The 25,382-nt window shown below is 44.7% G+C and overlaps 1 protein-coding gene across 2 annotated transcripts in view; it reads left to right on the top strand.

Moving 5' to 3' along the window:
- The window catches only part of pcxb (pyruvate carboxylase b), a 108,162-nt gene extending 84,008 nt beyond the window's left edge, over positions 1-24,154 (top strand). For both annotated transcript variants that reach the window (XM_029257662.1, XM_029257663.1), the window contains exons 11-21: positions 1,419-1,563; positions 1,709-1,798; positions 3,167-3,388; positions 4,404-4,560; positions 4,861-5,101; positions 5,419-5,668; positions 11,094-11,338; positions 13,643-13,822; positions 19,253-19,501; positions 20,154-20,294; positions 22,850-24,154. In XM_029257662.1, the coding sequence (XP_029113495.1) occupies positions 1,419-1,563; positions 1,709-1,798; positions 3,167-3,388; positions 4,404-4,560; positions 4,861-5,101; positions 5,419-5,668; positions 11,094-11,338; positions 13,643-13,822; positions 19,253-19,501; positions 20,154-20,294; positions 22,850-23,101 (2,172 nt within the window). In that variant the 3' untranslated portion in view covers positions 23,102-24,154. The remainder of the gene's footprint in view (positions 1-1,418; positions 1,564-1,708; positions 1,799-3,166; positions 3,389-4,403; positions 4,561-4,860; positions 5,102-5,418; positions 5,669-11,093; positions 11,339-13,642; positions 13,823-19,252; positions 19,502-20,153; positions 20,295-22,849) is intronic.
- Positions 24,155-25,382: the final 1,228 nt, after the last annotated feature.

Consider the following 25,382-nt stretch of genomic DNA (forward strand, 5'->3'; position numbering starts at 1 on the left):
CTGGCCCTCGCTGCTCACTGTAATAATGTGGTTAGGTGGAAACTGTACCCAGACGTCATCTTGCCTGGCTGCAGTTTCCATCCTCCCCCCATGAAGACACCCTTCCCAGCCATTTGGGACTTTTCAGTTACGCTGGGGGATGTGTACTATTGGGAAGCAAAAATTAACTTTTTAATTTCACACAAACTGCTCTGGCACATTGATTTTATGTCATAGACATCATCCCAGCATTGGATCATTTTACGCATTGGTATTTTTAATTAATATTAGTTATTTTCCCACTGTCTTGAGGGCTTGTTGCCCCAAAGAAGGGAATGTTAAAAGCATTGGTGTGAGAAAAATTGAGTTTGTTCGTTCGTTTTTTACATCGTCAGCCCGCAACACATGCTGCCTCCTATTCTGGAATTCAATGCACACTTGCTGTGTTGTGAGTTCCTTACCAACACGAGCTGTTGTGAATGATTTGGTAATATTCATAATACATAATAAGTGTCATGATTCCTCATCATTCTTTCCTCACAGATCTGTGGCAGTGTATAGCTGTCCTTTATCTCTCTTCCCCACTATGACTTGCTCATACAGATGGATCTGCATTAGCAGTGGGAAGGGAGAGATAGACCCCCACGTTTTGCTTTGCAGAGCATCATTTTCACCACCAGACACACTAAAAGCCTGTGTGCAAATTGCCAGCCTGTTATTCACCTGAAGAACTTATTCCGGAAAATAAAGAAACCCGGACAAGGTTTGGCACCTTATTTGTCAGCAGTTAATCAGTAAAGTTTGTTTTTGGAGATGCCCTTATATTGAACGGATATAAGGCATGTGTTATGGGCGAAAAGTAAAATGTAAAGTGTGGTTGGGGTGGCTGCTGGGCTCGGCAGGGGTTGGACCTGGTGGCCCACTGGACAGAGACTGGGTGCTGAGTAATGACTGTTGTTCTGACATTCAGTGCCTGTCCGGGGGAAGCTGGAAGGGTTATTATTACCTGGTCTCCTGCTATGCAGGACTATCACTGGATCGCTGTCACACCGACCCCCTGTGTCCATGGTAACGCAGCCTCTGCTTCAGAAGGACCCCATAGAAATCTCTCATGTCTGTGTCCCCTCACTGGAGAGACACTGACTAGGGCATCCCAGAAAATACTGTGTTTTGTGGCTCTGCAAACTTGAAAATTTCGATCTTGAGCATACAAGATTTACAAGTGCTGATATTTTTTTCTCACAACGATTCTGAACAATTCAGTTTTACCTTGGGTAGTTATGGATTTTGAATATTTGTTAACTGACTATGTGTTACATTTGCACATTGCAGTCAAACAGTGCAGACCTTTTTGTTCTCCATCAGTGCATGTACACCATGTTAAGTGATGGCAGTGGTCGTGTCATTTTTCTGTGCTCCTCCCGTCACTCTTTCTACAGACAAACATTCCCTTCCTGCAAAACGTATTGAATAATGACCAGTTTCTCCACGGAGCTGTGGACACCCAGTTCATTGACGAGAACCCAGATCTCTTCAACCTGAAGCCCGTCCAGAACAGAGCCCAGAAGCTGCTGCACTATCTGGGTATGTGTGACTCGTATAGCTGGCTCCCTGTTGCGGGACACTTCTGTGCACTTAACATGGAATCAGATACGAAATACGGTTGTGCATTTGAACAGCGGATCCACATGTCTGCATTTGTGTATATATGCATATGCGCTGTCCTCAGGTCACGTCATGGTGAATGGCCCTGCCACTCCCATCCCAGTGAAGGCCAAGCCATCCTCTACTGACCCCGTCGTGCCCCCCATTCCTTTGGGTAAGGGGTTCTTTTGCATGTGACCCACAGTGCAGTTGCTATTGGATGCCAGTCATACCCTTACAACGCTAACCGCGCACCTCTCAGTACCTCAAACTACCTAATTAACCGCAACCTGTTGTGTTCACTGTGTTAAAATACCCTTTTGTGCATTGTAGCAGAATTCAAAGCTAATTATACAGTTTACGATTTTTCCATTACTTTCTGATTTTACTTTTTTTGCCTACCTTTAGAACTGGATAGGGCTGAATCCGCCCTTTCCCTCCTTCCCCCAGCCGCCCGGCCAACGAGTGTGTGATAATGCAGCCCTAATCCTCTCCTTCTCCCAATCCCTCAATCAAATGAAAAAGGGATAGAAGCACATTAGAAATCTCATTACAGGGATTTAGGAGTGTGTGTATGCTGCATGCGTTGATGTCATCGTTCCTTTTGGAGAGTTTTGTTGATCTGTTGGCGCGTGGGGTTTGTTTGTAAGTGTGTGGGGGTGTGTGTGCAAGTGGGTCAGAACTGTAGTGGGTGACTCTAGGCTCTTGGGACATGTCGTTATCTCTCTGTTCATATGGGCTCTGCTATCCAGTGGAACAGACGCACAGTGAAACAAGCAATGTTAAATCAACATGGAGAGAGTTTAAATTGTCCCTGCGCGGTGAGAATGAACTCCCTAGAGTTCTTTTAACGCTCCTGGAGTCAGTTAACCTAGCTAGTTGTTGTGGGTATGTGAAGGTGTATAATATGCAACGTGCATGAGTTGGCATGTGCGTGTGACAACATATATTGTTCGTGAGCATCATCGTTAGGATTTTTTGCAGCGTTAAATTGTTTGTCCCCCTTCATCTAAGAAGGCTTCACTTCTCTGTATATTCAAAGCTTTTCATGCCATGTGATGAATACACCATGTTGTCTGAATCTCCCTGTCTCTTCTGCGCTTTTTAGTTTAGTGGATTTGTTTCATGTTGGTTTGAGTGTGTGTGTGTGTGTGTGTGTGTGTGTGTGTGTGTGTGTCTCTGATGCAGCTCAAAATGTTGGGCTCAGTATTGCTTACTGTTCAAGGGATTGTTTTTGCACACAGCAGTCTGGATGGATGTGTGTGTTTTACATGTGTGTATTTTTCGTGCATGTTGGAGATTCGGTATTCCTCTTTAGAGGAATCGTTGTGTTTGTGAGTCTAAATGGATGGGCGTGTGTTTGTCTGCCTGTGTATGTGCGTGTTATTTTCTCCTAAATACACAAAAATTAAATGCTATTTTAGGGTGGCTCTGTTTGTGAGGCTGTTAGTATATGTGCGTGAGAGTCTGCATGCCATGCTTAAGCTGTCTGTGTAACTGCTTTCTTGCCATCTCTAAGAGTAATGGTTTTGTTGCCATGCAGGGGAGCCACCGGTGGGCTTCAGGGATGTTCTGCTGCGTGAGGGTCCGGAGGGCTTTGCCCGGGCAGTGCGTGCCCATCGGGGTCTACTCCTCATGGACACCACCTTCCGTGATGCCCATCAGTCTCTTCTGGCCACCCGTGTGCGCACACACGACCTCAAGAAGATCGCCCCCTTCGTTGCCCACAACTTCAGTGGCCTCTTCAGTTTGGAGAACTGGGGAGGTATGTGCCCCCTGCATCTGTGAACCACCCAATGGTTCCGTGAGTCCGAAAGGTGATGTGTGGTATCTAGCACCATCGTGGAGCGGCACTAGAGTGGAGTGGAGCCACAATCATGTCCCCATTAGCTAGCAGTTGTTGGCCTCCTTCCATTCTCCACTGTGAAGCTTCCTCTTCAGTGCTTTTCCCTTCAACCAGGTACCCTTCAAAGGGCAGATAGAGACAAGCCCTGCATTTCGACACACCTTCCCACACCCAGTGGATGACTGGACAAGACCTGCTGGTTCTTTATCTAGGAACACCCACAGACTTCTATAACCAGACCAAGTGCTGTGTGGCCACCCGCATTCATTCTGCTGCAATCTGCTCATTAGCTCATTAATTCTTCATTTCCAGCTCATACAGCAGGCACTTTGGCGGGAGATGGTTAGTTGAGTCCTAAGCCTGGAGTTTTTTCATTGGTCTAGATGTTACTCCAGGAAATGGGTAATGGAATGCAACACAATACTCGTGATCTGTTGCACATTAGAGCTTTGCATGACATTTGCCAATCCCTGCTTATGGTGCTGGCACATTTTGAAAAGGTAATATCTATTTGCTTTCTTTGGATCAATAATCATGTGCAAGGTCAAAGTCTGTAAAGTAAAATAGTGATTTGAAGAAAAAAGTTTGATGACATTTATCTTTATTTGTCTTAATATTATCAGAGTTTATAATGGAAGTCAGTGGAAACAGCATCCCAGCACCCAGGAGCTTGGGGACTGATGACTGTAACTTAGCACTGTGCTGTTTCCCTTTGTGCTAGGATGTGTCAGCTTCTGTGGATTGTTTGATTCTGCTCCAATGAAAAGTGTTCTATTCTCTAATTTGAAACATTTCAGTAGAAAAAGTTGGCCAATTTTTTTCCCATGTCGCTCAAGCAGCAGCTGCCTGTAGAAAAGATGGAAATGTTCCAGAAGTAAAGTGTTCCTGATTCTATGAGTTAACTTTGTGATGTCACTTCCGGTGCCTTGTCCAGGAGCCACCTTTGACGTGGCCATGCGTTTCCTGTGGGAGTGTCCGTGGAGGCGGCTGCAAGAGCTGCGCGCACTGGTGCCCAACGTGCCCTTCCAGATGCTCCTGAGGGGTGCCAACGCCGTTGGCTATACCAGCTACCCTGACAATGCTGTCTTCAAGTTCGTACCCCACCACCGACAGCACTTTCAGGGAACTGCTTGAAAAAGATGTTTATAAAGACCATTCTGTCAGCTGGACAGTTTTATATGATATTTTTGTGAAGCAGTTTAAATTGATGATAATTTTATGAAGCATGCTCTGGTGGCTTTTATGCTCCTCTTCCCCCCCCTACCCCCTTACTCGTATTTTTTCCATTTTCATCTGTTTACTGTCCTCCTGTACTTTTGCACAATGTGTCACTTCTTTCTCTTTTTTGCCTTAATGTTTCCTGCCAGTTACTCATGTTTACTCTGCCTCAGGTTCTGTGAAGTGGCAAAAGAGAATGGGATGGACATCTTCCGAGTTTTTGACTCCCTGAACTATCTCCCCAACATGCTCCTGGGCATGGAGGCAGCAGGATCCGCCGGGGGAGTGGTGGAGGCGGCCATCTCCTATACAGGCGATGTATCAGACCCCACACGACAGAAGTACTCCCTGGAGTACTTCCTCAAGCTAGCAGATGAGCTGGTCAAGGCTGGAACACACATCCTGGCCATTAAGGTACAGGAGGCTGTTTATGACCATCTGGTATGGTAAAAGGCCTTTAGAAGCCAAACTCTGACAAGCATCTTCAGTGTTCTACATCCCTTTCTTTCTACTTCTTTTTCACTTCCTCTTTCACTTTTCCCATCGCCCTCATGCACTCGTTCCCTCCCTTCCCCCACACTTCCTCCTCCACTCTGTGCCCCCTCACTTTCTCTTGTTACTCATTCCCTTACTCTGTGTCCTTACACCACCACACTCTGTTGTCCAACGCTCACCCCTTCACCATCTCCTCGTACACGCTATCCCACCCACTCTCTCCTGTCATGCTGTAGGACATGGCTGGTGTGCTGAAGCCTGAAGCCAGCCGGCTTTTGGTTGGCGCCCTGCGGGACCGTTTCCCCGAGATGCCCATCCATGTACACACACATGACACGGCTGGTGCAGGCGTGGCGGCCATGCTGGCTTGTGCCGAGGCAGGAGCGGACATTGTGGATGTGGCTGTGGACTCCATGGCAGGCATGACGTCACAGCCCAGCATGGGTGCCATTGTGGCCTGCACCAAGGGCACAGAGCTGAGCACAGGTGAGCCTATGTCCATCAGAGCATTTACAGAACCAAAACATGGGTATGGAAACATTGGCACTAGAGCAGGGGAAAATATTTTAAAAATTTTTTTTGCTGGAGTACCAGCTACTTGTATATGTAGATATATGGTAGCAGCATAATAAGACAGCATTTTATAATGGTATATTTTAATAACAAATTACTAAATAAAAGGGCTGTATATTATTACATCGCAATGAATTCCAGTACATGGTAAAGCAAAGTAGTTTTGATATGATCATTGCATTGCGATTTAACTGTCAGGGACCCAAAGAGATCCTCAATAAGAATCTGTTTGTATTCTGGGGGAAGCTCAGCTGAAGAAATATTTTAATGTGCCTATAGCACTTGATGAGCAGTTTTTAACCTACTTTCAAAGAGCACTTCAGTAGAAATTTGATTTCAAACCAGTTATTTCCATAATTACCATAGCCCCGAATGTACCTCTACTTTTTGTTAAAAATATTGCTCTCAAAAATCCATATTCTCAGGAAATGACCAGTTTAAAGGAATAGAAAGACTGTTAAGACAGAAATGCTCAACCCATCCTGGTTTCATGATGTGCTTTGGAGGTCTAAAGCCATTCATGAACACTCAGCCACTGTCTGTAGCCGTGGACAGTGTATATAGAGCGAGTGAGCAGTGTACTTACAGCTGATGTGGAGAGAATGGCTCTGTGTGAGAAACAGTGGTACAGAGTTAGCTAAAGAACGGTGGATTATTCTGCTCTCAGTGGGCTGCTGTACATTGGGGGAGATGGGGCCACAGAAAGTCTGTGTACATGATCGCTACTCAATCAGTGAATTTCATAGTGAAGGTTAATCATGGCGGAATTACAAATTCACTTATCTTGATGTAGTTGGAACATCCCAGGTTTGAATCCCAGCACTGGCTGGACTGTCACTGAGCAATTAAATTGTATCAAATTGCTCTGGTAAAAAATACCCAGATGTAAATAATTGTAAGCAGATTAGTATGAGTCGCAATGCAAAACTGTATGTATTTCAGGAATAATCTGTCCAGTTTTTACAGTAAGAGGTTTTTTGAGAGTCCTGCATGTTTGAGTAGAATTCCAGCCAGATAGCCATTCTATAAATATGTTGTATTTAGATCACCGCACACAATAACAGCTAAGGAAAGGCGTTCCCATTCAGCCACTCAACTCGATGAGCTGAAAGGCATTGCTGCCTTCAGTTTCCCTCTCCAGCAACCAGGTTATCTCCAAGGCCTTCATTTTAAATTTATTTATTTAGGAGGCGCTTTTCTCAAAAGCAATTTCCAATGGATACTATGTAGTGTTTTCAGCCCACACACCTCATTCACCACAGTGACGTACACTGCTAGATACACTACTTACCCATACATCAGTGGAACACATACTCTCTCTGTCACTCACACGCTATGGGTGAACCTGAACAGCATGTCTTTGGAGTGTGGGCAGAAACCAGAGTACCCAGAGGAAATCCATACAGACACGGTGAATTTGCAAACTCCAGACAAATTGAGCAGGGATCGAACCCACGTCTTCTCACACCACCCAGGTGCTGTGAAAGAGCAGTGCTACTCGCTGTGCCACCTTCAAGATGTACCTTTCTTGTACCAGCAGTTACAGTGTACTGTTTTTTAGGGAAGGAATGCCAGTCACTCATTAGTCTGACTGGCCAATAGAAGTATTCAGTGACGGTTGATGGTTGTCTGGAAGGGAACCAGTTTCACAGGTCTGCCAAATTTGGGTACAAACAGCATGTAATTCTTTTCTGCACACCCATATTCATATTACGAAGCCAGTAAAATTAAACCAATTTTCCAAGCTATTCTCAGTCTTTTAGCTTGCTATATTAACCTATGCACATTGAAGACTAAGGGAACAGAGCCTAGTACATTCATGCCCTGATTATGGTGCGTTATTATTAGCTGGCTACGGAAGGCAGTGAGCACATGACGCCACTGACATACAGCAACCGGTATGAATGAATCACAGTTGAAAGGGAATACAGGTGAGTGTGTTTGTGTGTCCTTCAAACTCAACACATAGTCAGTGTGTCGTGACCACTACACTCTTTGTCTCCCACTGTTCCCTGAGGGTCTATGGCTCTGTGTCTCCATTTCCCTCTTCGGCACCGTTGCTTTGGTATCTGCTTAGTCCCCCTGGGGTGTGGTGTGTGTGTATGTATATATATATATACATACATACATACATACATATACAGCATGTGTAATACACAAATGATGGCAGCGATTTCTGATCGCTGAGCTCTAACACGTCCTGTGTGTGCGCTCGTGTTTACGTTGACGTGTCAGAGCGATCAGTGGACATGTAGATGGGCTGCAGCTGAAATGCATGTGGAGAGGAGAGTGCTTCTTGTCACTCAGCACAGATCCTGTCCCTTCAGCCTTTGCGTTTAACCCCCTGGACCCTCATGCATGTGCTGCCAGTCCTTACCCCCCCACTCGTGTATTGCTTAAATTTATCTACTTGGCTATCGCGTTTCTCCAGTGTGACTTACACTGTTAAACTCCTTAGAATAATTTACCTATCAATAAAGCTGGCTATTTTTTTTTCTTTTATTTTTTAATATTTTTTGTACCTTGCTCAACAGTACTACAGCTGGAGGTGGGATTTGAACATGGGTTCTTCGAGTACAGGATGGCAGCTCTGACACTACCTGCTGTGCCTTTATTAAAAAGCTTAATTAAAAATGCTATCTGCATGGCATTAAATGAGTACCTCTGGGCAGTCTGTACCGTACAATAAGTCAGAAGTAGAGTAAGAGGTTGGGAGGTGCCACCTGGCCACACCCTGCGCAGGCTGCTGGGATTGCACCTTTTCACTTTTCAGTGTTCACTTGATTAATTTCTCTCCATTTATGCCAGTGGACTCAAGTTTGATTCTGATTTCTTGTTCTTTGTAGATCTAGTCTTCTGTCAGCCTCTTTGCTCATACTTATATAGGCAATTCATATATCAGATAGTAGCATTTACACTGGTGTTTCTCTTATAAGATGACCATGTGCAAATGGCCAGCAGCTTAGATTTGTTCATACCAGTAGAGCTACATACCAGTCTGCATACCAGTCTGTGTAAACAAACACAGTAAGCCTTTTCACTTTTTCTTTTGCATTGCAGATGTGGTTAGTTTTACTCCTTTCCTGCTCGTCATCACGTATTTCCTGAGACAATGAGTTTGGTATGTGCAGTCATTGTAGGTGCGCTGCCATCTCTTTGTCCAGCTTTCTGTTCACTTTACAATTTACGCATCAGCCTATGACAGTAATCGCCTATGTTGGTTTTTAGAATAATATAAAAAAAAAAAATAATAATAATTTTGGTGTAAGAATTTTGATGTGTCCTCTCACAGGTAATAAGAATCGGAATCATTGCAAACAACATTTACCTTCAAGCGTCGATCATTTGACTAAGATCTTCTCCTTTTTTGTACAGCAAGAGAAAAATCCGTCCTGTGTTGGATACGGCAGAAAATCAGGAGCGGCAAAGTTGGCATACCTTTAAACTTCAGTGGAAAATAAAAAGCATCATATGTTCATATGTTGTTTTTTCCCCTGGCCACCCCGGTTAGGATCTCCTGAGTCATCCACTCCTAAGTGGCCTCTTTCAAACTCTTGGAGTTCAGATGAAGCAGCTCGGCAATTCTGCTGCCTTCTCTTTTCTTTGTTATGGCCTCCTCCCGGTGTGCCCTGCTCTTCCCCTCTCTTTATCTCGACGAGGGAGAGCGCTTTCACTGCTAAATTGAATTGTCTGGAAGCTGTCAGTTTATCCAGGCAAACAGCTGTAGCTGACCGCGGCACCCCCTTGCTTCACAATGCTGTTTCTCATTAATGCCGTACGTACTGTATTCATTATCTGTTTATTGTACAAGTTTTCCTCCCATTTTTACGCTTCATTATTGCCCATTCAAATGGGAGACAGGCCTGCCTTTATTCATTTTCTGTCTGTCTTTTCCCTCCCTTCTTTTTTTTTTCGCCTGCATGTCTTCAAGTTCTCTCCTCATTTCTTTCAGCACTCAGTATCACTCTCTTACACTTTCTACTGTTTTGTGTTAATGTCACTCATCTCTCCGCTCGGCACATGACGCTGTGCACTCCAATTAAAGGCTGGCATTAAAATGCCAACTTTGACCTCTCACTACATTATAGTCTGCAGTTGCCTTCCCTTTACTCAGCCATTCATTTGAATGTCCTGTGCTTATCTATCCTCTTTTGTTAGTTTGCTCTGTTTTCAGCTGAGTCTTTGTAACAGCACTGAATAATCCCCCCCTAAAAATTGCTGGAGAGAAACACAAAGGAGACTTTGACACAGCTATTGTGCCCGCCAGTGTTTTGAATAGTTAAAGACAGCTCAGTGTACCTTGGGTCGAGGTAGCTGATAGCACTGGGGGTTCAGGTTGATTGAAAACCGTGCAGGTTAGATTGTTTTTATTTGATTTATTTCTGCTCCCTTTTATCGGCCCTTGCTGTCGGTACAAACCGCTGAGGTGTGTTGGTTTGATTCAGCAGCGAGCCTGGGTGACAGGCTCCAACGGCTCGGTCTGAGGGCTAATGGCGCCATGGCTGAGATCCAGGCATGCGAGCACTGCCACTGTGCTGTCTGCTGGGGCTTGAAATGGATGTGTATGTGCTGTTTCTGCAATATTTCCACACATGAGTCTGTATGTGCACACAAGTGTGTGTATACAGATATTTCTATTTGCTTGTGTGAATTCATGCAAGTGTGTGCTGTATGTGGTGGGCCCTGTGTACTCATTTTGCCGTCAAGCAAAGGGCAGGAGCGAAGACATTCGTAGCATCAGACTGTTAGTGATGAGGGCCAGTTAGATCACCTATAATTATACTGTTTTGACACAGACAAGCCCTCAGATTGATTGACAGATGTTATTTTGGAAAGGAACCAGGGCTGGCTACATAGTGGGGACCATGTGCTGCTTCTCGGTTGGCTTTCTCTTTACAGCTTTGCTTGCAAAGCTTGCCGTGTCTCGGATTTGTTTGATGCTGCCAGTTACAACCCTTACAGTTATCCTTATTCCCTCGCTTCCTTCGCTGCGGCACTGTCTGTCACACTTAGAGGGACAGGGGACAATAGACCTGGAAAGTTTTAATAGGGCCGCTCTCCTCTGTCTTTAGTGTTGAGCTGGCCTCCCGTCAAGCGGTGTGTGATCTTGACATGTCTAAGTATACTGGGGAGTGCAAAACCATTTCTGGCTTGGTGGGCTGAGTGAATAAAAGGGAGTTCACTGGAGTAATAACTTTCTTTCCATTTTACTGATAAATAAACTACAAATGTTGATGTGTCATGATTTTTAGTTTAGAGGCATTCCAGATGTGGTAGACATAAAAACTGATGAAAGGACCAGTATAAATCAACCCCCCCCCCCCCCTCCCCCAACCAGGCATCTCCCTGGAAAAGGTGTTTGACTACAGTGAGTACTGGGAGGTGACGAGAGGACTCTACACCCCATTTGACTGTACAGCCACCATGAAGTCTGGCAATGCCGATGTGTATGAGAATGAGATCCCCGGCGGCCAGTACACCAATCTACATTTCCAGGCTCACAGCATGGGTCTGGGCCACAAGTTCAAGGAGGTGAAGAAGGCTTATGTAGAGGCCAACAAGCTTCTGGGCGATCTCATCAAGGTAAGTCCAGGCATCACTCACTGGGAGCCTGCTCAAGCTCATCTTCAGAATCATGGTTAGCTGGAGGGGTTCTGAACACCACATATGTTTTTGTCGTGTCAAAATAGCTCAGCGGGTAGCATTTTTTAATGCATGCTCTCTCTGGATTTTGACTGGGTTTTTAACCCTACAGTCCGGAGTTATTCCGTTGAGGCGAAATGCTGTCGTAATGTGTGAGTATGTATTCGAAAGTGATGGACAGGCATTTTTTTTACACTGCCTCCAGGAAAATGTTCATGAAAACTGATGGATGTATGGGTGGATGGAGGTAGAGTACCGATACGTACAAGTGGATCTCATTCACAAGGGCATCTGTACAGTAGCTGCTTGTCAAGACTGTGTCAGGGCCTATGATTGTGTCAAACAGGCAGATCATCTCAGAAAACTTATGCTGCATCCCTATCAGACAGTTTGCGCCCAGTCCAATCACACCTCTCACTTCTCTTCTGGCATTCCTCTACTGCCTGTCTCTCTCAGTCATCCTTCCTTTCATCTCTCACTCGCTCCCTCTGTCCTTCTCCACTGCACTCCCCCTTAAGTCTTATGCCTTAGAATGACCGAAAATGAAATGTTTCAGTCCTCGGCTGAAAGCGGAACAAGTTATGCACTTTGGAACCCGCAGCCTATTCCACTTTGTCTGCATCGCGGGTGCTGGACTTCAGCAAATCAATGTCACCTGCATGCGTTTGGTTCTGCCTTGTTGCCTCCATTTGTTTGGATGAATTATATGATCGGCAGTCAAGTTAGATCCTTCTTCACTGTTTTTCTGCTCTTGCTCTTGCTTCCCTCATGGTTAACATTGTCGATACTGGGTGGAAAGTGAGTCAGTCCGGCGCTCCCATGTCAATATAGGTCTTTTTTTTTCCTCCCCTTATGGTTGTTGGGTGCCTTTTTGTGTTTTTTTTTTCCCTGCTCTCTGCGACAGTCCTACTCTCAGCTCCATCCATTGTCTTTCTCTTTGTTTCCTTCTCTTGCTCCCTCTCTGTGCATATTGCACGATCCCTGCAGAAGGGTCATTTCCTCACACTTTATCGACACTCTGGGCTAAAGCAGCTATTGCCGAAGCATATATTAAATTCAGGGTAGGTAAAATAATGCTCTTTTTTAAATGGAAAACAATGATTTCGTTGTGTCGGCTCCAAATTCACGATGATTTATACAAATAAATGTTTGCATCTCGATATGGTTCTTAATGGAAAGTCTTTTAATGTTCCTCAGTTTCCCCGCGTGTTTCCTGCCTTATCTCGTCCCTTTATCTCCCTAATTGTACTCTTACAGTCCAATTACCCACTGTCCCTTAGGCTGTTGAAGCTGTATACATAATCTCTTGCTTGTCTGGCTGCTTTCAATATCATAAACACTTTTTTTCATTCATAGAGCTTTTGAAATTAGACACCATTCAAATATTTTTTTCCAAAGTGCTCTTAGATTTTTTTTTTTTTTTTTAAATATCGCTCTTATCGTGTTGCTTGTTTTAGTTTAAAAGAACAGGCCGATTGTTTTAAATTCTCAGGTCAGGATGGTAGACAGTCTTGTCAGGTTTTTTATTTCATTCCACAAATTCGAGCATTGTGAACACATCCCTTTATTAGTAACAAATCAGTAGGCTGCTTGTCCAGTGAAGGTTCACATTGGTCCAAAGGTTCTTCAGTAAACATATGGTGTATAGTAGAGTACCCCCGATGGGACATTAGTCCAGTACAGAGTGATCACACACACAGTCACTCACACACACCCACTTTACAGGCAATTTAGAGTCACCAGTTGACCTGAAATGCATCTTTGGGCTGACGGAAGAAACCAGAGCACCTGGAGGAAACCCAAATGATTACAGGAAGAACATGCAAACTTCACAAAGACTGAGGCAGATTGACACCTATGCCCAGTCCAGGAACTGCAAGGCACCAGGGCTACTCGTTGTTTCACTGTGCATTGTCATTGTTGACACTTTTCAGTGATTTATTCACTTTGCAGACACTTTTCTCCAAAGCAACTTAGATTCACTCTGAGTATGAGCCTTTACTGTACACTTTATTCACAATGCTTTTTAATTCTTTTCAGCCACAGAGGTTTAGGGCAGGCTTGGGGTTGGGAACTGACTTTTTCAATTCAGTTCTATTTCTTCATTTCTTGTCACTTTGTTCACTTTTTTCTGTCTCTCTGCATGATGCTTCAGATCACTTTTCTCTGTCAGCATCTCAAAAATCTCATAGTACTATTGCAGACACCCTGAAGGAGCTTATATATTGCCCATTTGTCCCTTAGGTGACCCCATCCTCTAAGATCGTAGGTGACCTGGCCCAGTTCATGGTGCAGAACTCACTGACACGTGAGGAGGTGGAGCAGCGAGCAGATGAACTCTCCTTCCCGCTATCTGTGGTGGAGTTCCTACAGGGTCACATTGGCATCCCACACGGGGGGTTCCCTGAGCCCTTCAGGTCCAAGGTAAGGTAGCCCCCAACCAGCACTGAACTACACACAGTTCACCACTCCATCTGGTGCCCCCAGCACACTGCCCTGCTGTTTTTGGCCAAGGAAATGCAGAAGACATCCTTATGTATTAGCTCACTGTTGTGTTTCAAGATACCATACTGTGCCTTCCTCACCTCAGCCTTCCCTTTCATTCCCTTACACTTGATGTCTAAGCCCTGCTGTCCACCTTATCTTTTGTCTCACCACCCTACCCTTGAGGTTGCATATGCGTTCAGTGCAGTGCTTCAACAGTGTAAAATCCCTAACCTAGCCAAAAGGCATGTTTCAGTGTGTGTGTTCTGAGAATGTCACATTTCCCTAACTGAGGACTCCTCCTCCAAAAGCAGGTTCTCTGAATCTCCTGGCTAGCCCTCCCTCTGGCTGAGTAGCATCATGTTAGCTTCTAGAACTCCAAGTTTGTCATAGAGAGGTCTCTTCGTTAAGGCCCTCTCTCCACCCTTACTGAACTGTGAGCAGCAGAACGAGTGTGGGGGTGATCCTCGGTGTGTAGCCTTGGTTGGTGCAGGTTGCAGTGACACAAGTGACACTACCTGGTACTGAACAGAAATGTCAGCTACCGTTGTCGTGAAGTGCAGCTGAACAGCTGCCATAAGTTCTGCAGAAGAACTTATGACTGTTCAGTTTTGCAAGTTTGATTCAGAACATATTATGTAACCTGTCAAAGACTGTCACTTTTATGAAGATGTCGTTTTTTGTGCAGAGTGGCATATTTTATATATCCAGTGTGAAGGTATGTTTAAAATATGAGTAAAATTCCATATTTCAAAGAATTTTCATCTAAGCCAAAGCAGTTATTTCTCCTTTAACTCCACGTGGATCCTGTGCATACCATAGTGAGATCAATATGTCAAAATCTGCAACTTCTTAAAAACTTTGAAAAGTCATTTAAAATGAATTGCAGGAGAGGGAAATGTCAGTGTTACTTATTGATTGCTAGAGGACTGCAGTGCCTAATTGTTGGGTATTATTTATGTTCTTAAATTAGTACTAGTGTTTTTACTCTTGTTTAGCCCACACTGTTGATTATATTAGTGTAAGGCACAGTTGCTAAATGAAATTCGATGTGTATGCACTCAGGCAAGCCACATTACTTCCTGAATTCATATTTTAACTCTGGCATGGTATATATGCCATGATGCAGCATATAATTAATGTCTTCTATTGAATTATTATTGTATGCCAACCTTTTAACGCAGCTAATACTATCCGAGAAAAGGATTTCCAACTGTAATTTTACTTGTCAGGCTTAAAGTAGCCACGTTAACCTAACCATTGCGTAAGGGCAAGATAAATGAGGAATGATGAATAATAATGTAATATATATATATATATATATGTATGAGAAATTATGGGCAGCATTTATTATTTATGTCAGAGAGAGTGATTAAAGGAAATTTGTTGCCAAAGAGAACTGGCTGCCCTGTTCTGCTTGGAGCTAAACAGCAGTAAGGATGACACAGTCCCCGGGATTAACTTAATTCTCACCCCACTTGCAAGGCTCCAGTAATGACAGCTCTTTACATTTGTCCTGCCATGTTACCTTCATTTTCATTTTCACTAAAGTCACCATGATGTGAGTCAAAGCTGACCCTGCTGTACTCTTTTAAAATGGTATCATACTGAGCAGTAGCAGTAACGTTTATTTCTAGAGACAAGGGAATTTCCCCCCCCGCTACAAATGTTGTTGTTTTCCCCTTCATGAATATATTTGCAAGCGGAGGTGCTTTTTCCAGAAGTTGTCCTAGGTGAAATTTCGACCTAATTGTTTCGAACCCAGCTGTTGGCAAGCAAACCGTGTGGTGCTGCAAAAGACTCGAAATGTGCCTGGTATTTAAGGAGTTTCCTCTCCCAGCGGTAGGTCTCCAGAGAAACACTTGGCAGTAGACTTGTAATGAAGTGGAATATTAATCCACTTGGATGATACGGATTATTGACGGAGGGAATCACTGGGGACATGGAGGAGGGGGGTTTCAGACAACATGGCACCCTGAAATTCTTGAGGAGATCAAATGTTGTTTACCAGTAGCTTTGTGACAGATTCAGTTCTGGTACTGCTGGTACCACTCTGATGTTCCTCTTCTGTGTGGTCTGGCACTGGACACTGCAGGATTTTGAATGTGAGCAGCAGCAGCAGAAGCAGCACACATTTAGCCTTTGAAAACCATTTTGTTGTTGTTGAAAACTACTTAGCTGACACTTGCACCTAAAGAAGCCCATTTCATGTGCTGTCACTGTTAGAGAAGTCAGTCCTTTTAAGCTGGGCCCAACAGGGCCCCATCTGGACTTTCAATTTATAAACGTCAGGTTATAGATCTGTGATCTTAACTTCTTTATTAATAAGAGCTGTGCTAATAATAATGCCCTTATCAGATAAAACAGTTTTGATCTTTTTAATTTCTTGCTTATGTTTCTCCTGTAACCTCTCTAAAGAATGAACATTGGGATGCCCTGTAACTGGTTCCAACATTATTTTATTGTGTATAGTGCAATGTAGACTCCCTCTGAGATTCATCTGCTGTACCTTCTAACTCCTGCAGTTTTCCTCTAAAGTGAGAGAGAGAAGTGTGCGCTGCTCAGGAGCTGGCAAATAGGGCCTGAAAACACAAAACGGCTAACCTTTATGAGCCGTTCCTAAAGATCCCGCTGGCTCATAATAGAACAGAACCTATTTGTGTTGGCTCAGCCATTAAGAAATGATCCTCTATGGCTATCGCCGCCGCTGCTGGGATTGTGTCTTACACAATGCGAGAGATGGCCTTTACTGTTAAAAACAACATAATGGCTTTTACTCTGGTTTCTGTAACCATTGTCTGAACTGTGTCATTACATTTCTTAGTCTCTTTTGTCCTGTAAAATGAGGTGCTACTTGACCATCTGATACATTGCAAGTGGCGTTACGGGAAAAGAGCCTTTATTACGGGAAATCTCAATTGCCCAAGACGCTGGGTAGAGTCTTACTCTGGGTGTCCAGGGAGTTTCGCATAATAGAAAAACATCCTCAGAAGTACACTTAATCTTACTTAAGGAGCAGCTATCAACACAAGAACCTCTTTTTTTTCTCGTTTTCTGAAAGATTTCGAAATAATAGAACTGTGTCCTGAACCAATATGTAACTTCAGCTGCATTACTCTGACTAGTAACTGCACTGCTACACACATGAATAGTAGTTCCTGCAATTGCAATACATATATACTTGAATTTATTTTCTCCCAAACTGACAACATACTACAGCCAGGTAATTTTCACTGAAGTGGTTCAGGGTAAGTACCTTGATCATGGATAGTACAGCAGGAGGGATGGGATTCAAACCTAGGTCCTCAGAGTGGAAGGTTGCAACTTTAACCACTACGCCACCGGATGTCCCAGTGTGACCGTTAAAAATAGCAAACCACCTTGATTATAATATGGTAGCCCTTTTATAAGCCTCTGTGGCAGACTCTAAACAAATACAAATTGACCACCACAGGTTCCCTTAACCATACACAAAGAAGTGGGAGGTGATTGGAATTACAGTGGCAGCAGGTCAGGGGTCAGAGGACAAGGAAATCTGTGCAGGATTGAGAGCCTGTGTCAAAGGCAGCACATCCCACTGGCACCGGGCCACGCTCTCAGGCCTCTTCACTGGGAATTTTTAACTGCCTGCTTCTAATTGCCTCAGACGACTCTAAATGAACAAAGAGAATGAACTTAAATTCCACTGAATCTTTGAACCGCAAACACTTTAACTAATAGCATCTCTCTGCAATTTTTCCATTTTCTCCCTGCAAGAAGCGACAAAAAAGGCACAGACCGGTTTCAAACACTTAAAAGTAAAGAGCACTCTTCATATATTTTATATGTAATTGCAGACACATCAGTAAAAAAATTGTACTATTAGCCAAATTTAGGCACGGAGAGGTAATGTGAATGCTATCAAGCAGACCACAGAGTTTATATGGCAATTTCACGAACCGCATAACACTGCACCTGTTTCACCAATTTCTCTTACAAGCTCAGTTGAAAGAGTGCAGAGATTATGCTTTAGGGTATCATTTGCAGTGAAATTTACTCAAACTCCATCATGAGTGCCGACTTGTTGAGCCCGTAATACTTCAGACATTTCTTTGCTTTATCTGTTGTCTTTGTTGACCCCGTCTTGGGTTACGCAGTCGATTAGGATTCTTGTGGGCCACAGCTGGAGTGTCCTACTCCCACAAATACACAGACCTTAGCTCAGCTGGCCAGGCTCTAATGCTGCCCCTGCAAACACAACATAAGCAGACCCTACCTGCCGTTTGCGTCATCCTGTTGGCCTTCAGCTTGTCGCATCCCTCACCTTCGTGTCTGGTCCTAGAAGGCAGTGGCTGCAGTTATCTAGTACAGAACAGAGAACTGCTGTGATGTATTTGAGGAATGTGATTAATTGAAGTGCTGTAAAGGTTTGATGGGAGCTGTTTGTCAGCCTTGGTATCTTATTGATTCAGGGTTATTTATACTCCCCGGTTTGTGGATTTACCTTCCGATTTGCAGACAGATTCGTGCTGACATGCAGGCGGCTCACAGGGCAGCTTGTCATGTGAGGGCTGTCAGGACTGTCAGGACATGAGCTGCTGTTGAGGGCCTCCCACACCCAACCACAGCCAACAAAAGGGGTTCTCCGTGTTCAAACTGCTCTGCCTCAATGGCTGCCTGTTTCCACTGCAATAGAGAAATATTGTGAGGAAAACAAGAGTGCTGGGCTTTGTGAAAGTCCAGTTAACAGCGAACGATTTGTGCATCTTCTCTACTTTCCAGGGAGTTACTGTTGCATTGTAGAGCCATGTAGCACTATGGGCTGATCCAGAGAAATACTAGGCTCAAGGAATACCTAATATGTTCAGAGAAGAAGCTAATTTCTATTGAAGTATTTCCCCTGTTCCTGTCTGCTATTATTTATGTACTTATTTATTCATCACAAAGCTCAAGAAAACTAAATGTTCAGTGGAGCGGCTTTACGTTCGGCCAAATGGTGTTGCCATCAGTGTGTTGTTAGTGTTCACAGAATGATATGTTGATGTTCCGCTCAGGGTCTTCCAGGAACCCCTGCCTTTGTTTGGCTGTTCCTTTGGAATCATAGTGAACTTGTGTTGCATCTTTTGCTGGACTTCTGCTGGACCCACTTAATGAGTCCTGCGTCCCCAGATCAGTTGTTCTTCCTGACAGCCTCCTACTGATGCTCATGCCTTTATAATGCCTTGTGTCTGCTGGTGTCTGCTGCGGCTTTGGGTTTAATTTGTCTTTGCAACGTGTAATACAATATAGAGCGTGTTCCATTGTATAAGAGCACTGACTTAATAAAGAACAATTATTGCAATAGCAATAGGTTTGTACGGTCTCACTGTTTCATTATATCTCCCTGAACAGGTGCTTAAGTCCCTCCCTCGGGTGGAGGGCCGACCCGGTGCCTCCCTGCCCCCCATGGACTTTGACTGCCTCGAGAAGAAGCTTCGTGCAAAGCACGGGGATGATATCACCCCCGAGGATGTAATGTCGGCGGCCATGTACCCTAAAGTCTTCCAGGAGTTCAAGGAGTTCACCTCCAACTTTGGCCCCGTGGACTGTCTCAACACGCGCCTCTTCCTGGACGGACCTAAGATTGCTGAGGAGTTTGAGGTCATTTGCTAAACATTAATATGTACAGTTATTCCTAACAGTGCCGATAGATGAATTATTCATTAATTGCCTTTATACAATTAATGAGTACTCAAAACCATACTGCGTAAAACCAGCTGTTACTGCAGTGATACTTCATGTATCTTTAGAATGAATCAGTGTTAACACAGTTCTCCAGGTTCTTCTTGGGTGATGCCGATACCCCGTTGCCCAGGTGGCAGAGGAAGGGGGCGACAGGATCGCAGTTACCACAACAATACTGAGCTGTGCTCTTGAAATCCAGTCCTGAGAGGCCCTAGAATCTTTTGTTTTTGTTCACTTCAACTCAGCTCAGTTCAATTCAATTCAATTTGATGCAATTTATTTTTATAGAGTATCCCAGGCTGACACAGAGCACTGCACATAGTTCTATTCAAGGACCAAGCCACCTGTTTCCACAAATTTCAACTAGTCAAATGTCTTAACTAATCTCTCACAGAGTCAAAGGTTCAGGTTGAACTGGTTAACGTGGTGGACTGTCTGACTATACTACGGTACAGTGTAGCTGCAGCAGGACAGAACACACAGATGATCTCTCTCGGTGTCCTGATCAGTGTGCAGACTTGCGGGCAGTTGACTTCGCTTCTGCTCTCTTCTTCTGTCTTTCTCTCAGGTGGAGCTGGAGAGAGGAAAGACCCTCCACATCAAAGCCCTAGCCCTTGGGGATCTGAACAAGGCTGGTCAGAGGGAGGTCTTTTTTGAGCTCAATGGCCAGTTGCGGTCCGTTCTGGTCAAGGATGCATTGGCCATGAAGGTATCTTTGCCCCTACTCCCACCCTGCTGCTGTGTCTACAGGAGTTAGAGTCCTTAACCAGCCCAAATTCTGCCTCGTAAGATAGTGTCCGCTTAAAGATGTGAGTCCCGGCGCAGTTCCCACAGAGCGCATGGGGGATGCAGGCAGCTAAATCTGCCCTTTCTCTGCTGTTAGTACCTGCTTCCTCAGGCCATTTCTAGAGCTCTCATGCATAGCCAATGTGAAGACACGGGGAGGGCCCAAAGTGTGTGTGTGTTCTGGGGCTTTCGCATCACCACAGCAAAGTTGATACTAAGTAATGTGCCGCAGATAGCTTTGGTTCTGCCTGGTGTGCAGCAAGTGTTCCCTCTTCTGCTCCCTCTTCAGTGTGAGCATCACTCAGCAGGCTGAGGGCATGCTGTTTAATGCAGGGAACACACACAAGCACATTCTTCCAGGCTGTCACATCGTGTACCGCTCTGGGCGCCGAGGCAGCCCTGGCTCCTCTTATTTCCAGTCTGTTGCTGGAAACCCGGAGATCCGGCCCGTTCGAGGCAAGTCCCTGGGTTAATTAATTGACAGAGCTGCTCTCGCTGCCGCTCGGTTGTCTGTCACCCTGTGGTCCATCCCTCCAGGTACCGGCAGGCTCTGACTTGAGAAAGGATCCGTCAGTGTTAGTGCCAGCGGTTAAGCCCTTGCCGACAAAGGCCCCCGGGAGCTCTCTGTGGGACTCCATTGTGGCGAGGATTGATGGCTCTTATTGCACTGCATGTATATCGTTAATCTCATTAGCGCCACAATGCGCTCTCTTGGTTCTTCAGCTCAGGTTCAAGGCTCTGCCGCCCCTACAATAATGTTTAATGCTCAAGTCCGTTATGGCTCTGCATATGGCCCGTGTCTGGCCCAGTGTCAGGAAGGCTGTTTCAAACCTTTGTTATTTCTCATAGGAATTGTCCATCTGTTCAGGGAGAGACAGTTTACAGTGTATGGACTCTCTCTCAGGGAGTGGACCGTGGTGTTGGCAGCTCTCGACCAAGGGCCACGTGACAATCCTGCATGTTGCATGTCTTGTGGGATTGTTTACATTGTTATTTCTGTGCTTTGAAAGCACTTATTTTATGTCTACATACATACCACTCTCCGCCCATTTGAGTGGAACACATTCCTGAGAACTGCTCATACATCAAATTCTCATAAGTCAAGGGATAAATTACCAGTCTTTTTAAATGGGGGGAGAATTATAGTGTAGTTCCGAGGCAAAAATGCACTTGTTTTTCCCCAAAATATGCAAAATTGGAGTCAAGAAAGACTTTGTCATTTCAACCATATACATCTGGTACAGTACACGGTGAAATGAGACCACGTTCCTCCAGGACCGTGGTGCTACATAAAACATTCACAGTTAGCGACACAGACTACCTAAAATGCACATGTGCAAAACTTGTGCAAATAGCACTAGACGTTACAACAATTACTAAAACAGGATAATAGTTCCAGTGTCGAATTATCACCTGATCCTGGAGGAACGTTTAGTTTCACTGTATACTGTACCAGTTTTATATGGTTGAAATGACAGTAAAGCCACGTTGATCATAAAAACGGACAAAGCTACATCGGTGCCGCTTATGGGAACACAGCCCAACCAGGCAGCTCTGTTACTCTTTGTTCAAGTGCCTCCTAAGGCTTGTGACTCCCCAGCTCTCGGCTTTCCTGTCCAGTGCTAATTCAGCTAACTGGGTGATGGGCACATGGACACTGGACATAGATTTGATGATGAAGTGGAAACAACTTTTTAGTGTGTTGGAGACACATACTAACCTTGCAGAAGATTTGCAGCACAGCGAAACAAATACAATGAAAACTTCAGAAGCGTAACTAAACACTCGAAATTACAACTCTAATAAAGAAAATAATGGTAAGTAAGGGGTGGCATTAACTCTTTGGAAAGCTCACGAGCCTTTGCTTGTGCCGGAGTCTCCTTAAGTGGCACTGTAAACAACGCAGACGCTGAGTGAAAGGTGCCACGTCAACAGTCAACTCTTTGAGCTCATTAAGGTCCCTGAGATTTTGGGGCTTCATTTCTCTTACCTACGTGTCATTACACAGATGATTTGACAAATCAAATGCATAAAATAAAACACATGCAACACATGTCCCAATTACAAGAGACTTAAATGTGGTCTGGTTGGCACTGAAGAACTGAGACAGCAGGACGAGACTCGTGTTGTGGCTCTGATGTTACTCACAATCTGTGTTTCCTCCGCATTATACGACGCAGTAATAATTTTTTGCCCTTAAGGCATTCCTCTTGAGTGTGGGAAGTAGCTCTTAAATGGAATTCAGGGTTCAAACCTGCTCGTGAAATGGAAGTGTCATAAGCTGGTGTGTAGTAAACCAGGGTGTGATGTGTGTGTAGAGGGAGAGTTTCACAGTTACAAATGTCCTCTTGTACTCTAAGCCAGTTAGATTTGTATGGAGCACTTGTCCAATTGGACGTGTGCCGAGGGAATTGAAATGAAGAAGCAATGAGGCATGTGTCCACCTCATTAACATTGTTCCCCCGGTGTCCTGCTCAGGAGATGCACTTCCACCCCAAGGCCCTGAAGGACATGAGGGGGCAGGTCGGAGCGCCCATGCCGGGGAAGGTGGTGGAGGTGAAGGTGAAAGAAGGCCAAAAGGTGGAGAAAGGACAGCCACTCTGCGTGCTCAGTGCCATGAAGATGGAGACGGTGGTGAACTCCCCGCTCTCCGGCACCGTGGCCAAGGTGTACGTGAAGCCCGACAGCAGCCTGGAGGGCGACGACCTCATCCTCGAGATCAGCGAGTAGACATGGAGGTCCTGGAGGCCGTGGGCAGTAGATATAGAATTACTTGAAGTGCTTTCTGTCCATTTAGCATAATGGTCCTAATGTAAGCATTTTGGGTAATGGATATATGGGGGGGTCAGTGAAACCTGTCAAAATGCAATAGTACATCTACATTTAGGACAGAGTAATTCTATGTACATGATAACCTGATTGGATGGTGGGGCCGCACATACAACCTCTGAACATTGCACTATCCTAGTGTGTGTGTGTGTGTGTGTGTGTGTGTGTGTGTGTGTGTGTGTCCGCTCAGGTCACCTCTTGTCATATTAGAGCACGTTGGACGTGAACAGCACCAACAAATGGGGAACATAAATTGGGCGCGCTCAGTAATTCTTTCTCTACACTTAGGGCCCTCTCCACACATTCCAGTAGCGACTCAAAGCAGCCCTCCGATTCACTGCTTCAAGGAATGGAGGGAAAAATGAGAATTATTTTTAGATGAACGGCTCTAGTTTCGAAATTAATTAACAAATGAGGTTGCAATTAGCGGGGCTAATGAGGGACGCCAGAGGTTGTCTCAAAGCGGCTGATACTGCATCCCATTTCCAGGCGTGGCCCTTATATTTTTATCCAGCTTAACTCTCTGTGTGTGTGTGTGTGTGTGTGTGTGTGTGTGTGTGTGTGTGTGTGTGCGCGCGCGCGCTGCACACGTGTGTGAGAGACAGGGTTGCCGAGGGGCAGCCGTTTCTCTGTTTTCTTATGTCTAATTTGTAATGTCGCGTTCAGGCCAGATCTGTATTTTTTAAGGAAAAATTGTCGCTTCTTCTTTGGTCCATTCAGTGTGTGTGTGAGAGAGAGAGAGAGGCGCTACAGATTGTGGGTTTTAAAAAGAAACTGCAATAACGTTTTGTCACTTTACAGGAGCACAAAATAATTTCAATGTCTAAATTATTCATCATCACTTTTGCATCCAATATCAGAGTAAGTCCGAAAGTGTGAATGTAAGGGCAGGCGTGGTATAAAAAATACATCTTGAAAATTTCAATATAGCAATAAACAAGTGTTATAATACAGTTTCATTGTTGTGATATACTTTTAATGTTTGATTTCTGTGTAACATAGCACTAGCATATCACTTCAGTGTTTTTCGAGTTCCACTTTTACTAGGCTATATGTTTGTTGTAACTGCGCATCCAGACTTTCATTGCTACCCACATCACAACTACACAACCACACACACATTCTCAGAACCACTTGCCCCATATGGGGCCACAGGGAACCGGAGCCAACCCGGCAACACAGGGCGTAAGGCCGGAGGGGGAGGGGACACACCCAGGACGGGAAGCCAGGCCGTCGCAAGGCACCCCAAGCGGGACTCGAACCCCAGACCCACCGGAGAGCAGGACTGTGGTCCAACCCCCTGTGCCACCACACCCCTCCTACACAACCAAAAGTCCAAAAATTGTTCCACAACATCAGTGTAAAACAGTTAGCAGACGTTGCCTGTCACGTGTGCCCAGGTTTTTGTATCGTGGTTGAGAGCTGTTTTCAGAAACGGTTAAGTTTTTAGACACTGAAAGTACCAGGTACTTTGACAAGACTCCTGTCCAGCATAGCAGCACAAGTACACTGTTAATACACTGTTAGTACACAGTATCACATCTCACAAGTAGAACTGTGGGACTGCTGGTAGTGTAGTGGTTAGAGCTGCTGCCTTTGCATCTGCAGGTTCCAGCCTCACCTCTAGCTGTAGTACCCATGAGCAAGGTGTTTACCTTAAATTGCTTCAGTAAAATTACCCAGCTGTATGAATGGTTGGGTAATACCTTAATGTTGTAAGTCACTTTGGAGAAAAGTGTCAGATAAATGTAACATGTAGAAGTAATGGAACAGAATGACTCATTACTAAACGTGAGCCACTGCTGCCACATTTTTTTTCCTGTTTGGAGTAAACTGGATGATGCTGAACTCCACTACTGGAAACAGACCTGGACAGAGCTGAGGTCGTCTAGCAGGGGGCGAGTGGTGTTGAAACCAGTCGCTGAGGTGAGCAGTAAATTCGATCCGAGTCAAATACATGTAAATACATCACTTTCCTCTCAATTAATAATAATGAATGTCTGATTGTGTCACGGTTCCAGAAACACTTGTCTCACGCTGGTACAAATGAGTTTCCTCTCGTCTCGGGCGTAATGTGTGTACACTGGGTCGCGAAAATGTTCCGTTCGCCATTGCTTTATTTACTGTAATCCTTATTTACTGCACGGCGACTTGACACCCTGGTCAAGGTTTACACACGTTT

The sequence above is a fragment of the Scleropages formosus genome, chromosome 13 (assembly GCF_900964775.1).
Source record: "Scleropages formosus chromosome 13, fSclFor1.1, whole genome shotgun sequence".
In the NCBI taxonomy this organism is placed as follows: Eukaryota; Metazoa; Chordata; class Actinopteri; order Osteoglossiformes; family Osteoglossidae; genus Scleropages; species Scleropages formosus.